The 16,994-nt window shown below is 44.7% G+C and overlaps 1 protein-coding gene across 1 annotated transcript in view; it reads left to right on the forward strand.

Moving 5' to 3' along the window:
- The window catches only part of LOC147636198 (coronatine-insensitive protein homolog 1b-like), a 29,120-nt gene extending 17,611 nt beyond the window's left edge, over positions 1–11,509 (forward strand). Inside the window, exons 2-3 of the mRNA XM_086801627.1 lie at positions 7,560–8,061; positions 10,278–11,509. Coding sequence (XP_086657753.1) covers positions 7,560–8,061; positions 10,278–11,039 — 1,264 coding nt within the window. The 3' untranslated portion in view covers positions 11,040–11,509. The remainder of the gene's footprint in view (positions 1–7,559; positions 8,062–10,277) is intronic.
- The last annotated feature ends 5,485 nt before the right edge of the window (positions 11,510–16,994 follow it).

Raw genomic sequence — 16,994 nt, forward strand, 5'->3', positions numbered from 1 at the left:
ACTTGCCATCGTACCGGCTGTACCAACCAATGTACCTTATGTATCAGCCACTATATCAACTGTACCAGCCATTGTACCTATTGTACCGGTTGAATGGAGAGTTGTACTTGTTGTACCAGCTCTATTGCATGAAGACCCGTGGTTTTTGGGAAAGAATCAGTACCCACACGGAGGTATATGGATTATGTTGTTAGCTCAGCATTTCTACAGCCTATGACTTTTCTCGGATAAAGCACAGTGTCCAAGGCATATCGTCTTTATGATCCTCAGGCTGGCAAAGTAGTTGTGAGCCGTGATGTGGTGTTCGTCGAGACTCCTACTTCTTCTGAGGGGGGTGGTGAACTTCTTCTTCCTCTGCCTCCGCCTCCTCCTCCTGCTCCCTCTACTTTTGTTACACCTCCAATTGTGGATTCTTAGTCAAATGATGATGACTCAGCTCCTCCTTCAACGAGTTGTTCGAGCAGATCTCAATGGTGTTGAAGTGTTTTATGTGCGAGTGTTTGTTTCACCGCCCTTTCTATCAGAGGCCGGTTTACAGGTACCTTTTTGTACCATATGAAATATACTAAATTTCCAGCCATATCTCTCTCTCTCTCTACTCTCTCTACTCTGTCTGCGTTTTTGCATCAGCATGTTCTCAGTGGTGTTTAGGGCTGAAAGAAGACCCCTAGAGCTTCCGCATGTAACTTTGGTATCAGAGCATCAGGCTCAGCAAAGCTAAACACTGATTCAGTCCCATATGATGGTGTACAGGTCCAAGGTACAAGAAAGTGCACGGATACGAAGCCCAAGGCAAGGAACACAAGGTCGGGAAGAGCTCCCTGGAGGTTTGTTGGTGGTGTTCCACAAAGCCAGAGGGGATGGCAGTCCTGTGAGCCAGATAGGTTTTCGGGCAACGGTCCCAAGGGAGGATGATCCTCCAAGGGGTGATGTGAGAGTGCCAGACTCATTTTTCAGGAATGAAGACCAAGACAGTGTTCAGAGTGAGGGTAAGAATGGATTGGGGACTGGATGGAACAGATGCATAGATCTTATTCAGAGTGAGAGTGGTTTTGGAGACCGAGCTGGGTTTTCAGAGAAAAGGGTTGCCAGAGACGGATGGATGGCAGAGGGACTTCGGAAAAAGAATGGGATGATGACAGTCATCCAAGAATAGGTTGGAATCCCGTCATCAAGTTTAGTAGAGGGGGATGTCATGTGCAAGAATTGCCATGGACATTCTCTGGATCTAGTCCAGAAGGGGCAGCCAAGAAAAAGATCATTAGAACCAGGACTAGGAGCATAGAGTGCAGAAGTGGCTAGTGTGGACTTGGAGCAAGGCATGGACTGTCGGCTGCAGGAAGGATGACGTCGGCTGTACCAGTGGTGGTGAGGTGGCTGCAATCGCTGCGTTTTATGGAGAAGATGCCAAGTCGGCTGGCCGACAAGTAGTCGGCCATTTCTCCTTGTGTCCAAAGGGCCTATAAATAGGCAAGGATGCTCATTGTTATAATCATTCATTCCCTTAAGGAATGGTCCAAGTTTAGGACTGTTTTGGTGATTTACACCTTTTATGCAAGGCAGCCTAGGGCTGTAGAATTAGGTACCTTTTTGTACCATATGAAATATACTGAATTTCCAGCCATCTCTCTCTCTCTCTCTCTCTCTCTCTCTCTACTCTCCCTTCTGTCTGCGTTTTTGCATCAGCATGTTCTCAGTGGGCTGTAAGAAGACCCCTAGAGCTTCCGCGTGTAACATGCTGGAGATTTGTGTTTGGAGTATTGTCCTTCAGCAGAGAATGCTGCAGATTTGTTCACCAAGCCGGTTTCTCTGGCCTCCTTGGCTCCTCATCTTCGGCTTCTCAGAGTTTGTTTAGCATCTGGTGTTGAGAGGGGGTGTTAGCACATTCATCCCCAATTTTTGCCCATGTTTGGTGTCCTTTGGTGTCCTTTTGCATGGCCCTTGGTTGTGAGCTGGGCACCCCTTATTTACATATTTTTCTGGGATTTTTCCTAGCCTGGATGTATTTTCCTAGTCGGCTAGCTTTATCATGTCCAGTCAGCCAGTAGTAGCATGTCCAATCGGCGAACCCTTCCTACCTATAAATAGGTGGGCTGGCCTCTCACTTTTCCATCTGGCCTAGTCTTTCTTTTGCTCCCTCACTTATGAGACTATTTTTGTCTCTTGCTTGGGACTGTATCACTTCAGTATATTCAGCATAGTTGCTCCATATCTCTTTCTTTGTTGCACTCTCTAGTCAGCACACTCTAGTGCTTATTTGCTTTCGCTCTGTGCACTCTTTCAGGGCAAGCATATACCTTCTGTGCGTAGTGTTGACATTTGATTGGGCCATGGTGGGAGAAGATAGAGAAGGTAAAAGGCATGTAAGGCTACACATATAATTAGCCGTAAACTAAAGAGCAGGATGCTGTCACCATTTGGTCGTCCAACGTGCCAAGGTACGGTATACCAGGGAGCTTCGTGTTGCCTGTACCGAGGTCAGGACTTTTGTCACCTATGGGAGGCCCAGCCTCGTGTCACCCATAATGTGGCCAGGACATGGAACCCATTGTCAAGGATCCCAGTTTAGGCTTCCCATTGAGCCAGTTCCGTGCTCGGAAAGACTTGCTATTTACAGGTTACAGGAACAGGAGATATTTCCATTGTATAATGCATATGCATGCATCTCTGTCAGTTTGAAATTGTTTTTGCGTGACTTGTTTTCGTGTGAATGTATGTTATGACGTGTCTAGTTCATGGGCAGGGGACGTCCGCGGCCCACCCGTGAGCCGTGTGAATGTCTTATATTCTGACACGGTTTGTGACATGTGAACAAATGGTAAGTATTTATTTAATCCTTGTTTATTATTGCAAAGGTTTTATAACCTTAGCAGTTCACATGTATTAAAGCTGGGCATTGGCCCCACCGGCCATCGGCTCAGTGTCCGGGGCCGAAGGTCAAAAGTGTGGCCAACCTTCTCGACCTCTTTGCACTTTCCCTTCTCCTAGAAGTTGGCGTCCAACTCTCCTGGCTCACTTTCCTTTTTCTTTTGTGTACCTTTTGTTCTTTTTAAAACCCTAACAGTACCTGCTGCTGTGGGTATCAGCTGTACCTGTTGAGATCCTAACAGTACTTGCTATATGTTGCATGTGCGGAAGCCTTGTTGTATTGATCCACAGCCCTAAGCATACTTAAGAACATTGATGCTAATTAACTTATGATTAAGACAGAGAGGGGAGAGAAGAAGCGAGAGATTAGTGTTCAGGTTTTCTTGTATTACTGCGGTACAAAAGGTTGCTTATTGCTTGTACATGATGTAGGCCTGTGGTCAGCCCCATAGGGGTTGACCTGGGCTACTTCTACATATATTCTACTAGAGGCTAGATGATGGAATGATGAACTAATGAACTATCCCCTGCTGAATTATGAGTTGTGTTTATATATGTTGGGATAGCAGTCGGCCAGCTGAGTGGTCCCAAAATGTTAAAACTAACATAAAATGGTGGCAATAGATGTTGGATTCTCCTCAGTGCTGGCCGACTGGTACTGATGGCCATCTGATGCTGGCCGACTGGTTATAATGACTTTCTGAAGTTGGCCAACTGATAGTCCATATGCTGCCGACTATGATTTGATGCTCCTGATGATGATGATCATGTTGATGACCATGCTGATGATAATGGTTCTTCTAATAATGCTGATGAAGATGATGGTTCTGCTACTGATGTTAATGAGGATGCTTATCCTACTGCTGCACTAATTAGGGATTAAGCCAGTTTATGCTGAAGATTAGCCATGGTACGGGCGTGCATGTGACATTGTACCTGCTGTACTTGTTGAGACTCTAATAGTACCGGGGGAAACGTTCCGTGCATCGTTGTCACCAAGGGACGGCGTCTTGGGAACAACGGAATGGGATTTGCTTGTCGGGGACAGGTTTGGAACGGGGCGTCGGAACGCTAGGTCGTTTTTTTTTTGTGCTGGTTTTTTTTGCCGTTTTTAGCCGTTGCCTTTGTCCGTTTTCTCCGGTTGCTGGTTGCGTCCGTTTTTTGCCGTTGGCACTACCCGTGGGCGTGGACTGTGGCCTGTCGTGGGGACTGTGCAGTGTGGCCAGCAGCCTTTAAGGCTTAAGCTCTCTCTCTCTCTCTCTCTCTCTCTCCTGTGGAGTATGTTACCTTGTATGTATACCTTGGGTTCACTTTTGCTGGACCTCAGTTCTCGATGCGGAAGGTGGCTGACGCTAGATTGATGAGGGGATATGCAGCCCTCGGCTCGCTAGAGAGGCAATGCTCACAGATACAGTTTCAGGAGAGCTGAGGACGAAGCTTTGGCTATTTGATACCCTAGTTACACCTGCACTACTGTATGGTGCCCCCATCTGGGGTCCTAGCTTATACCATAGGAGGAGATAGAGGAGAGAGCCGGCTGAGACAGATACAGAGGAGGTATATGATGGGTGGAAGCCGATGGAGAGGCCCCTAGTGGCGATGATCTCACGCATGATTAGGAGTAAACCATCAGTGCCACATGAGAGTGTGCGGGCAGAGATGGGGGCTGCACTGATAGTGACAGAGGCTTTGTTCCAAACAGTGACATACTGGCATAGGCCATGGGAGCTTCCACTTGATAGATACCCCCGGCTAGCCCTGGAGTCCTCGAGACAGTTGACACTTGAGGGAGATACAGAGTGCTGGTATGCATAGGTAGGAACTTGGTTTGGCATGCATGATATATGCAGATGGAGGCACTCACCCCCTTCCAGTACAGCATAGAGGCCCTGTCATTTGCTCTCAGCCACACAGAGCGGAACAGGGTTATCAGGAAGGACATTGTTAGACTGGATACTCAAAGGACATGGAGTTCATCTAGTCGTCCACTGGGGACAAAGATGGCCTTCTACAGAGATCACCTCCTATGCCTGACAGAGGATGGGTTCATCATCCATCCACGCTACATGGACATACACCTATCCTTTGGGGTGAGATGTGCGATCGGCCAGATCTGCACCTCGTCCCACCAGCTGAGAGTGGAGACTGCCAGATATGGGCCTAGGGCGGCTGCACCAAAGGACATGATATGACAGCTCTATCACATAGAGCCCGAGACAGAGGACCATTACATATGCTGATGCCCCTTGTACTATGAGATTCGGGGGAGGTTCCACTGCCTCTTCCGAGCTGGGTTCAGACCACTTTCCAGGATCATGGACTTCCCAGATCAGAGATGCCTGGGACTTTTTCTTCTAGAGCTCCGTAGACACAGGGAGTCCTTAGTGAGATCCAGATCAGCTGTACTTGCTCGAGGACCAGCATAGAGAGCTCTCATTGACTTCTTCCATACCAGCACTCCGAGGGCTGATCCACCAATCATACCCAGACCACAGGCTAGTGTAGGAGCTCGGCCGAAAGGTGTGACACTCGACAGAGCCAGTGAGTTATGCAGAGCTGGACGCCTTAGACCCCATGGCCCTGGCCCACGGCCACGCCACCACAGGAAGATCCGGGCCATCATCTCCATCATCGCAGGACCTTCTCGCGCCAACTCAGTTTTACCACCTTGAGCACCATGTCACAGTGGCCCATGAGGGATGTATTAGGGTGATATGAGAGCTCTCTGCTCATGTACCTAGATTAGATTTTAAAGTTCTAGATTTTTGTTATCTTTCTTTATTACTATTTTGTACCCAGGATTATGTACCTCATGGTTATGATGTAACTCAATGGCTCTGTCGAGTGTCACACCTCTCGGCCGAGCTCCTACACTAGTGTAGGAGCTCGGCCGAGAGGTGTGACACTCGACAGAGCCACTGAGTTATGCAGAGCTCGACGCCCCAGACCCCATGGCCCTGGCCCACGGCCACGCCACCACAGGAAGATCCGGGCCATCATCTCCCATCATCGCAGGACCTTCTCGCGCCAGCTCAGTTTTACCACCTTGAGCACCATGTCACAGCGGCCCATGAGGGATGTATTAGGGTGATATGAGAGCTCTCTGCTCATGTACCTAGATCAAATTTTAAAGTTCTAAATTTTTGTTATCTTTCTTTATTACTATTTTGTATCCAAGATTATGTACCTCATGGATATGATGTAACCTTTTGGTCTCATAGGTCATTTTGGCCTTTTGAAGACGTTAATACAACTTTCTTCTCTCTCTCTCTCTCTCTCTCTCTCTCGGGCAGCCGCCTACAAGGCTTAAGCAGCAAGCTCTCTCTCTCTCTCTCTCTCTCTCTCTCAACCCGCAAGCTTGCTCTTAAACCTTAAGCCTTAAGAGCTCTCTCTCTCTCTCTCTCTCACAAGCGGCTTGCATGAGTTCAGGTAATTCACCAGGGTTACCATCCTTCCATGAGATCACATACTCACCAGGTTTACACGGTAACCCTTCCATGAGTTCACATAACTCACCAGGGTTTCCACCCTTCCACGAGTTTACATACTCACTCACCAGGGTTACCAACCTTCCATGAATGAGTCCATCATGGATACTTCCAAGACAACATCCTGGAGATCCTTCCGCATGTCACAGCTCTTTGGAGGATTGTGACAATAGTGATTGGCCCCTGTTATGATCTCAGTAATCAAGGAGGGGGGGACCAAGTAAGGTAATCCACAATGTTGTTTCTATATTTTCCATCGGGATAGCAGGTGGAGCCTAAAGATGTGGACTAGCATGTCATTCCACTAAATGAGTTGAACCCATCTCAGTTCTCAATTAACTATTTCCTATGTGGCTCTGCATGTGTCTGTCTCATATGACATCATCCTAGGAAGAATCAATTGAAAGTTGAGTCTCTCTGCCTGTTTCTCTGAGAGCATGCTTCGAAGTCTCCTACCAATACACAAGGATGCCATCCCAGCTTGGAGATGCCCCTTGAGTAAGGAATATTTTCTTGGTCCTTACACAAGGCATGATATGGGGTTCATGGTTCCAGCTTGGAGATGCCCCTTGAGTACAGGGCTACTTTTGGAGCTCAGTCTATAGAGAAGATATGTGTTTGTCAGGAGAATGTGGATATTGTACAGGGTTACTCTTGGAACTCGGTCTATAGAGAAGAGACATGTATGCTAGGTGCATGCGCGTCCAGTAACATACACATCAGTGAGATATATTTATAGTGGAGTGGGCAGACTCCCTGTGTAGAAGGCAATGAAATTCTTTTGTGCAGACCACAGTTAGACATTGCAGTTCCATAATGACATGGACAGTGTCTATGTGGTCTCACCGGTGGTGCATCCCTATTCAGCCAGCTGTGTTTTCTTCTGTCTCAACTCTACTTCAATAACCATCCCCATCATGGTGTACTGCTTGTGTTTAATCAACTCGTTTGCATCAAGGAACCTTTTGTAACTGTCTTAAGGTCTTATGTGTTTGAGAATTTGCTTAGATTTCCAAATGCTGTGTTTGCCTTACAGTTTTCCTTCACTTGTGAAATGGTTTTGTTATGACATTTCAAAGAACTCTAGTATGGTCAAATTCGCTGGTTGTTTCTCTGATATGAACTAGGACTGCTTGTAAAGTCATACAGCAGTAAATTTATCCAAGGTTGTCATCTTACATATTCTTTGATCTGCATTTCCAGATCCTTAAGAGTTCTTTTTCTGGACGAGAGCTCTATTGAAGACGAAGGGGGAAAGTGGTTACATGAACTTGCTCTTCACAACTCCTCCTTGGAAGTGCTCAATTTCTATGGAACAGAGCTGCACAACATCAGCATGGTGGACCTCATAACATTAGCAGTGAACTGCAAATCTCTAAGTTCTCTGAAACTAAATGAGTTGGAACTAGAAAACTTAACGGGACTTCTAAGCAGAACAACAGCCTTGCAAGAATTAGGTGGGTTCTCTGTAGGCTCTAATAATGGGGTGAATCAGCATCAAAACACAGTAGTTAGTTTGCCTACTGGTTTAACATCCTTGGTCGGCCTATATTATGCGGGTGCTGATGAGGGAGATTTAATGGTGAACACACTAATACAACCAATAGCATCAGGATTGAAGAAGATTGACCTACAGTGTGCATTTCTGAGCGTGGCTGGCCACTGCCAGCTTCTTGGCCGCTGCTCCAACCTTGAGGCTTTGGAGGTAGTGTACTTGCTGTCCAAGTTAAATGATATGGTGTGCTTAGCATTTCGTTTGTAGCTAGAATTATTTTTTCACTTGTTCTATATGGTTCTTTTGACTGTACTTGTTAGCCTTGCTTGATCATGCCAGGTCTTAGAAGTAATTTTGTACCTCTTTGTTCTGGCGGCACATTGGGTAGGGTGGGGGGACTTAATATAGAAATATGCACTTGTGATATAACCTGAAACAATCGGCACATCTTTCATTTGAGAGTGGCGTGTATTTTGTCTGTTAATGTTTGGTCTTCTGCTGATGTTAATAAATCATTCTTGTGTGTGCGTGTGCATGTGTGTATTGTGTGTGAGTGCTTGTGTGTTCTCGCAGTGCGGGCTTGTATTTGTGTGGCTTGGCACATGTTTCTGCTAGAGTGACCGAATTGTTTTATTTGAGATTGGCATGGCATGTGTTTTGTCTGTTTAGGTTTTGGCCTTCACACATGCTAATAAGTATTCTTTTATGCAGTAGTAAACAGCACTCTGCACTACATTGGTTGTGTCCCTTGAATCACATTGATGTCATCAGCATGACCTGGAAAACATCATGGTGGTTCTCTGTCTACTTCTGTCTTCCTGGGTCTGTGGTTCTGTGGTTCTGTTTACTTTTATGCTCATCTTCTTGTTTGTAGTTGGAACATACTGTTCTTAATGGAGGTGATTGGTCAAATACAGTGTCTGGGGAGCTTTGGGATGGCATGTAATTTACCTGTTTAGGGTTTCGTCTTCACACATGTTAATAAGTATTCTTTTATGCATTAAACAGCACTCTGCACTACATTGATTGTGTCCCTTGAATCACATTGATGCCATCAGCATGACCTGTAAAACATCATCGTGGTTCCGCGGTCTGTGGTTCTGTTTGCTTGTCTGCTGATCTTCTTGTTTGTAGTTGGAACATACTGTTACATTTTTCTTGATTGTATTGTGATTGGTCAAATACAGTGTCTGGGGAACTTTGGGATGGCATGTGTTTCGCCTGTTTAGGGTTTCGCCTTCACACATGCTAATAAGTATTCTTTTATGCAGTAAACAGCACTCTGCACTACATTGATTGTCTCCCTTGAATCACATTGATGTCATCAGCATGACCTGGTCACATTGATGACCTGGAAAACATCATCATGGTTCTCTGTCTACTTCCTCTGTCTGTCGTTCTGTTTGCTTGTCTGCTCATCTTCTTGTTTGTAGTTGGAACTTAATGTCGCATTTTTCTTGATTGTTGGTCTTAATGGAGGTGGTTGGTCCATAGTCACATGAAACGGCCGTTTCAGTCCCTAGAAATGCTTTTCTCCGTTTCAGGACCCCATCCGTTTCCATGGCCATTTCTCGTGTACTTCTGTCTTCCTCAGTCTGTCGTTCTGTTTGCTTGTCTGCTCATTTTCTTGTTTGTAGTTGGAACATAATGTTACATTTTTCTTGATTGTTGGTCTTAATGGAGGTGGTTGGTCCATAGTCACATGAAACGGCCGTTTCAGTCCCTAGAAACGTGTTTCTCCCTTCCAGGACCCCATCCGTTTACATGGCCGTTTCTCGTTTGCCAAGTGATATTGCCATAGGAAAGGGCCGTTTCCACCCCTAAAAACTCGTTTCGCCGTTTCCATTCCTCGAACGTTTCCGTTCCCGCTTATCGTTTCTGGTGACTATGGATTGGTCAAATCCAGTGTCTGAGGAACTTTGGGCATTTTTTGTCATGGCCTTTTTCTTTTGGGGGCTGGGATCGTGTGTGTGGTTGGGTGATTATTTTAATGGTTGTAAGATTGGGTGGCCAATTTATGTTGGAAGTCCTGGAAGCTGAAGGGTCGCCACCCTGTTCGTATCTGTTTTTGGAAGGTGATGGGCACATTAGTGAAGGGGATTTTTCCTGCTGTTTAGATTGTGGGTGAATAAGGGTTTGGGGGATTTTCTCCTACTGTACAGGTGAATACAGTAATTGTGTATGAGGGTTTTGAACTGCTGAATGAATTCAGGGTTCCATGGCATGCAGAGATATATGTGTACAGTAATCGTGTAATTAGGGGTTTTCTAGTGTAATGAAATTCAGGGCTTAGGAACCTGGTTCAGCTTGTGGGCTCTCTATTCTCTCCTTGACCCTAGCTAAACCCTATTAATCAAGTGTTGCTAATTTTTAAAACTTTTGATATTATATTACATGAAAGTGTGTAATGTACTTGTTTTTAGCAGGTGTTTAATGCAATTGGTGATGAAGGCCTTGAGGTCATTGCCAACAATTGTAAGAATCTTCGTAGGCTTCGTGTGGAGCGTGGAGACAGAGATGTACAGCAGGGATTCGTCACCCAAAAGGGACTAATATCAGTAGCACTAAGCTGCCATGACCTTGAATACATAGCAGCTTATGTCTCAGACATAAACAATGCTGCACTGGTGACAATTGCATCAAACTGCCCGAATTTGAAGGATTTTCGGCTAGTGCTGTTAGATGAAGAAAACTATATCTCAGACTTCCCTCTTGACGAAGGGGTGAAGACCTTGATGCAAAAATGCCACTATATACACCGCTTTGCACTGTATTTAAGGGCAGGTTTCCTGAGTGACAGGGGAATGAAGGATATAGGAATCTATGGACAAAACTTAAGGTGGGCACTATTCGGATTGTTAGGTGAGACTGATATGGGAATCAGCCTCTTTGCAGATGGATGCCATAACCTTGAGAGGCTTGAAATCAGAGACTGTGTTTTTACTGAGGCAGGTATTGCAGCATCGGTTTTGAAGATGGAGTCCTTGAAGTATGTTTGGGTGCAGGGTTATAAGTCGACGGATACTGGGCATGATCTATTATCCATGAAAAATGCATGTTGGAATGTGGAATACATACCAGCAGTAGAAGAGCCTGAACGTATGGAGCAACCAGCACAGTTTTTAGCATACCGATCTTTAGCTGGAAGGCGGACAGATAATCCAGAAACAGTCATTTGCCTTGGGTGAATGGGCTGAGTATGCAATCAGAGGAGGTTGGAGAAGCCTTCTTGAGTTCAGTGGAGGTCGTCCTGTGATTCTGATTCTGTTGTACTAGTAAATATGCATGAAAAGGTGAAGTGTAAGGTTCAAGGTGCTTGTTGACATGCTTTTGTGGCAAACTAGGAGCCGAAAAGCTGATCAGTAGAGCTAGCATGGGCTTGCTAAAGCAGGATTCTATCAATTCTTTCAGGTAGTGGGATTTGGGTGAATGGCTGTTCAAGTGGGTGGCTGTCCTGATGCTCCAACATTCCTTTCTGTACATTAGATGAGCTTATTATCCCCCACCTTGTCAGCGTTATCAGAACATGTGGCGCATTAGATGTTCTTTGGCCTGTCTTGTGTCTACTAGCAGGTCTGCTTGTAACTATCCTCTCAAGATGTACTATGTTGCCATGTCTGTTCTTTTTAACTAGGTTCAGTTCCATGCTGCTTTTAAATGTTTGTGTGCACACTGTGGGAATTAACTGCTGACTTTTTAGAGAGCTGGGTTTTGCTGCGTGTAGGGCCTCAGAACTTTTTCTTGTTCGCCTTTGTTTGCATGCACTGCATCAATGACATGAAAATATGAGCAGAGAACATCATTTGGAGGATGGAGGATGGAATGTGGGTTCACCAGGGTGGACTGGGTCATCAATTATGCCCTCACCATGATTTGCCACTCATGCGGATTAAAGAGGATGTGTTATCCCCTAGAGGGTCATTAGCGAGGATGAGGTGGTCTGGGCCAAGGATAGGGACATTTAGGGCTACAAGAGACTTCAAGGATTTAAAGACTTGCTATCTACAAATGCTCCATGGAGTATACAAGTATAAACAGATTAAAGAGGATCCCTCGGAGGGCCGTTAGTGCGGTTGAGGAGGTCTGGGCCAAGGATAGGGACATTTAAGGCTTCACAAGACCTCAGGATTCACCATTGCTCTAACAATGTAATGTAAGGCCATAGCTTGGGCCCTTCAAGTTCAGGCAGTTGGTAAAATTGGCTGGCCCGTGTCCTGTAAGTGGTGGAATGAGCACCAGGAACACCATGGAATGATTTTCACGGGGTAGAGGGCAGTCCAGACCTTCTTGGTGTGACATGATATTATGCTCCAATCTCATAGTGTGATGCTTAGAGAGTGGGTTGCTTCGTGGCTAATATGTTGGCTCCTGCCAGGTTAGATGTGTGGAAATAAAGTCGAAGTAGAGGCTGCATGCATTGAAGCGCTTTAGAGGGACCTACAAGGTCAATGGGTCGTACCATGGGCCTTTGTGCCTACCATGGTTCCCCCATTCAGAAATGTATACGTAGGGTTGTCGGCAATGAGGTGGTTGTTGCAAGTGCATGTGTTCGTGTGTGTCGTGAAATGCGAGATGCGAAAAAAAATGTGATGCGTATAGTGAAATATGCATGTGATTGTGTGCCTTGCATTTCTTCGTCTTTCTTTGCTACCATCGTTGACATTCACTGGACATCCCTTTTCTTAGACAGTCAAGATCGCTAAATTGTTGATGTATGACAACATACTTTGCCCTTAAATGCAATGGAGCTAGGCGGCCTCTGTGGCTCAAGAGATTTGGCATTGTGAGGACTGAGGATAGCGAGAGTGTGGGTCAAGAGTTGGTGTGGGTGAAGGGGGATGGGTGTTACCATAGGCTAGGCTTGCACCTGCCATGTTCCCCCCCATCCAGAAATGCACTTGGACGGTCGGTGAGGCTTAATTCAGGTGTTCGAGATAGTGGTGTCTATGCTTGCTAGATGTGTCTATTGAATGCAGAGTCAATGTGTATATTGCAGGTGTTTTGCATGGGCAGGGGACTAAAGGTGTGTCCATGTAGAAGCTCCTTCTAGTGAAAACTCCAATCCACTGCTCTGTTTGACTCTTATTTTTAATTCCTTTGACTCTCCTTTGATGCATCTTGGGTGTGTGGCACCCCAAGACGAGGGTTTTATATTGACATTGGGCTCATGAAGAATATGAAAAGTAGTAGACAGGGCCAGCATAGGGTGAGACTTACCACCCGCATTGGCTCCAAAGTTACCTCCAGTCTCGTAGGACATGATGAAGGGCTTGTGAGAAAGCCAACGACCGAATCGGCACGATATGAAAGGGTTTCCACAACCCAGTATCTGGCATGTCTTCGAGTGTGACCACCTCGTAGTCTCACGAAGTATTTGGTCATGCCGTAAAGATCTATTTGTTGGCGGAAGTTGGGACCTTCAATGAGGTCGAATATCGGCCGCTATTTGCTTGTCCATTGGTTCTCGGGCACCTCCTTTAGGATGAGGATGATGAGCTAAAAGAACCGGCATGTGGCTACTATATCATGGGGACTTTGGCATAGTAGAGGTGATTAAAGTTCTTTATTTGGAGCTGCATCTCTGTGGTGGTGAGTGGTGTGGGGCCATCAATGTTTGGGAAGTTGTAGATGGGTTCTTTCTCTTCCATGCACAACAACTTGTGCTAGGACCATCTTCTTTTGATTGGCATGTACCTGGGGTTGATGTGGACTTCTTTGCGTGTGGCATGTATACTTGCCACATTTGGTGGTAGCTGAGGAGATAGGGCGTGTGCCAAATCGGGTTGGACTCCTATGTGACTTGTAGCTAGGTAATCCTTGGGATCAACAAAATTCCAGCCTCCTTTGGTGTGTCGTGCGGGTGGTCAATCTTTAACTGGGAAAGTAGGTGATCCATGTGTTGATTCCACCAGACGGGATTTTGGCCATGTTGGAGGGTGTATCAAGATGGTTATGGAAGGATCCTTGGAATGTGAGATCCCATACATTGGGCGGATATGTGAGTTGCTGTTCATGGATAGGCAAGGACACCTTGGGGTCCTTCCCATTGTCTTCACTGGCTTCTTCCTGAGTAGTTGGTGGTGGTGGTGGTGGTTTAGCCCCTCATGGAATGATTTGATGATAGGGGACTTGTGGATATGGAATTGGCTCGAGAGATGAATTATGGAGGAAGTAGGTACTCTCGTGCCATAGAGGATGATGCACATGGATTGACGGGAGGGTTATGAGTGGTTGGGCATGTTGGAACGGTGGGTGGGGTGGCTTCGGGATCACTCACGAAACGACTGGGGTTTGGTTTGGCTCTTTGGTATTTGCTTTGGCACCCAAGCTATCAAAAGAGTGCCTCAATAGCTTGACACTTTTTGTGTAAAAGGTTGGTGTGTCCGCCTTGTTTTCCTTTTGAGGAATGTTCAAGGTCATCCTCATCATCTGCAAGCTTGTGGCTTTGGAAAAAGAAATAGGCCTCATATGCCTCGTCACCGATCGAGATATCTTAGGAGTAAGCCACATGGATAGTATGAATGGTGGCATCTCCGGTGCCCGAGGTAAGTATATACTATGTGATATACGTAGTCAGAGGATGCCCAATGGGTTGTATTGGTTATTGGGCATGTGAAAGTTGGTGGTGGGTGGAATTTATTGCTCAGCGAATGAGGGTCTTCATGGCTAGCATGGTTGAGTGAAGTAAATTTTCATGGATGGGGAAGTTGAGGCTAGGTGGTGTCGTGAGGTCAAGGAATCTTGGTAAAGAGTATAGAACTTACTGTTGAGATATTGAGCTCAACTAGTGTTGTGGACATTGATGACTTGCCTGGGTGATAGCAACTGCACATGCCATTGCATGATTGGTGAGATTATCATTGATATACTGCCAATGGATGATAGGCTGTGTGATAGCCACATTTAGATAATTAGAGTATGGCATAGTTATAGTGCTAGCTTATATAATCAAGTTCACACTATGAAGAGACCATTGTAAGTTATAGTACGAGAGTACTTTATCTTATAGTATCTACTCTTATCTCTTTATGTTTATGGTTGTAGAGAAGAGAAGAAGATAGAAGAAAATTTAACTATCTATCTTTTTTTTGTGTATGTGTGTTTGCTTGCAAGGAACTCAAGCTCTCCCTCTCCCCCGCACTCTCTTTATGGTACCAGAGCTCCGATTCGTGTAAGAGCTAAGGAGGCAAATAAGAGACGAGAACAAGGTAAGCAAGGAAGCGGTACATGGGTAAGGGTATTTTCATCTCTTTCTCTGTTTGATTTTGGAGCAATACCTTTGATAGCTATGAGAGTTACAGGTAGATAGAGAAGTCATTGTCTCAAATTGAGGCATTCTCGTGTGGGTTAAAGAAGAAGACCATATTGTGTGTAGTTAATTACGTTAACTATGTTTTTGCGCGTTTTGGTGCGATTTGAGGGCATTTTGGATCCCATTTTGGCTTTGCAAGATTTTTGCCAAGCACTATGAAAGTGTCAATTTTGACCGTATATGTCTAATTTTTGGTACGGTGCAGAGTTGTTGAGCAAAGACTTGGTTGTAAGAAAGTTTGCAGAGAATCTAAGTGTTACAAGTGTTGGTAAATGTATGTGTATATAGCTGGTTTACATATAGTTGCTGTATAGCAAGGTTACAATACTACAATGTTGGAGATTGTAGGTTTACTTTAAGTGTATAAGTTGGAAACTATCATTTGGTAACTTGCTGCTGGCAGGTAATGATGTTTGTGATGACAGTCTATCTTAGATTGTGAGTGAAAAGCTAGACAAGAATAACTTCCATGTATGGAAGTTCAAGATGAATCAATTTTCTTATGGGAAAAGGAGATTGGGAGTTCATCACGCAGAGGTGATGAAAAGGACCTAGAGACTGGTGAAGAAAATCCCATCCCGTAGCAAGTGCAGGCATATAAAACATGGCATGAACGAGCTAGAAAGATGATGTACTGGTTGTCTATCAGTGTGACAGATTCTATGATTGTTCATATATAAGATAAATGTGTAAGGAGGCTTGGGACAGTTTGGTAATAAAGATGTACATCACAAACACCCAAGCTTGAAAGATAGCTAAAGTAGGAGCTACATAATGTGACTAGAGAAAACTGAGTATAAATGATTACTCGGTGAAGGTTAAAGGACTTACAAATATTCTCGCTTCTATTAGATCACTAGTAGATGACGATGATATGGTTTCAGTGACCTTGAATGGTCTTGGCAAGAAATATAGCTAGTTTCAAACCTCCATTGGAGTTCCAGAGAACTTTCATGATTTTTAAGAACTGATTGCTCTTCTCATCCATGGAGGAGATGAATATTGGGGGGGTTTATTCTCTAGAAATTTTAATGAGCACGTCTTCTACTCAGATACAGGTAGAGGCAAAGGGAGATTATCATCTAGAGGCCATTTTGGAAATAGAAATCATGGGCAACAACAACAATAGAAATCAAATGTACAAATAAGTGGAAGAGGCCACTCTAGAGACAAGGGTACAAATAGGTAGAAGAGGCCACTGTAGAGGCAGGGGGAGCTAGAGAGACTGATGTGGTTGGCAAAGAAATCAAAATACAAATAGTATACAATGCTATTACTGTGGTAAAAAAAAGCACATGGTAAAGGACTGCTATAAAATGCAGAATGATATCAAAAGTGAAAAGTTATAGATCAAGTAAGTAGAGTGGTGATGACAAAAGTGAGCAACTATTTGTGATGCAGCATATGATCAATTCCATAACATAAGAGATGTGTTAGGATTAAGAGATATTTGGTATGTGAAATTTTGGCGTCTCTAACCACATAACTAGTCAGGTGAGTGGTTTAGAGACAAGTAGAAAATGGAAAAACTTAGTTATGTAGAAAACACGTGATGATACTGCGCATTCCATTGTGCATGTTGGTAAAGTGTCATTGTCTATGCGAGATTAAAAAATGAAGTACTTGAGATAAACTTCATGTTTCAAATATTATAAAGAACTTGGTTTCTATTGGACAGATGGTTGAGCAAGGTGTGCAAGTGAGGTTTAATTCTCAAGGATGTTTTGCAGAAGACTTAAAAAATTAGTGCTGCTTAGTTAAAAAGGGTAACAAAAAAGGCACGATGTTTACTTTGGATGTGAACATGCCTAAGGTGAATGTCACCATTTTT

This window comes from Cibotium barometz, chromosome 8 (assembly GCF_041138505.1).
Source record: "Cibotium barometz isolate CiBa-2024 chromosome 8, ASM4113850v1, whole genome shotgun sequence".
NCBI classification, from domain to species: Eukaryota; Viridiplantae; Streptophyta; class Polypodiopsida; order Cyatheales; family Cibotiaceae; genus Cibotium; species Cibotium barometz.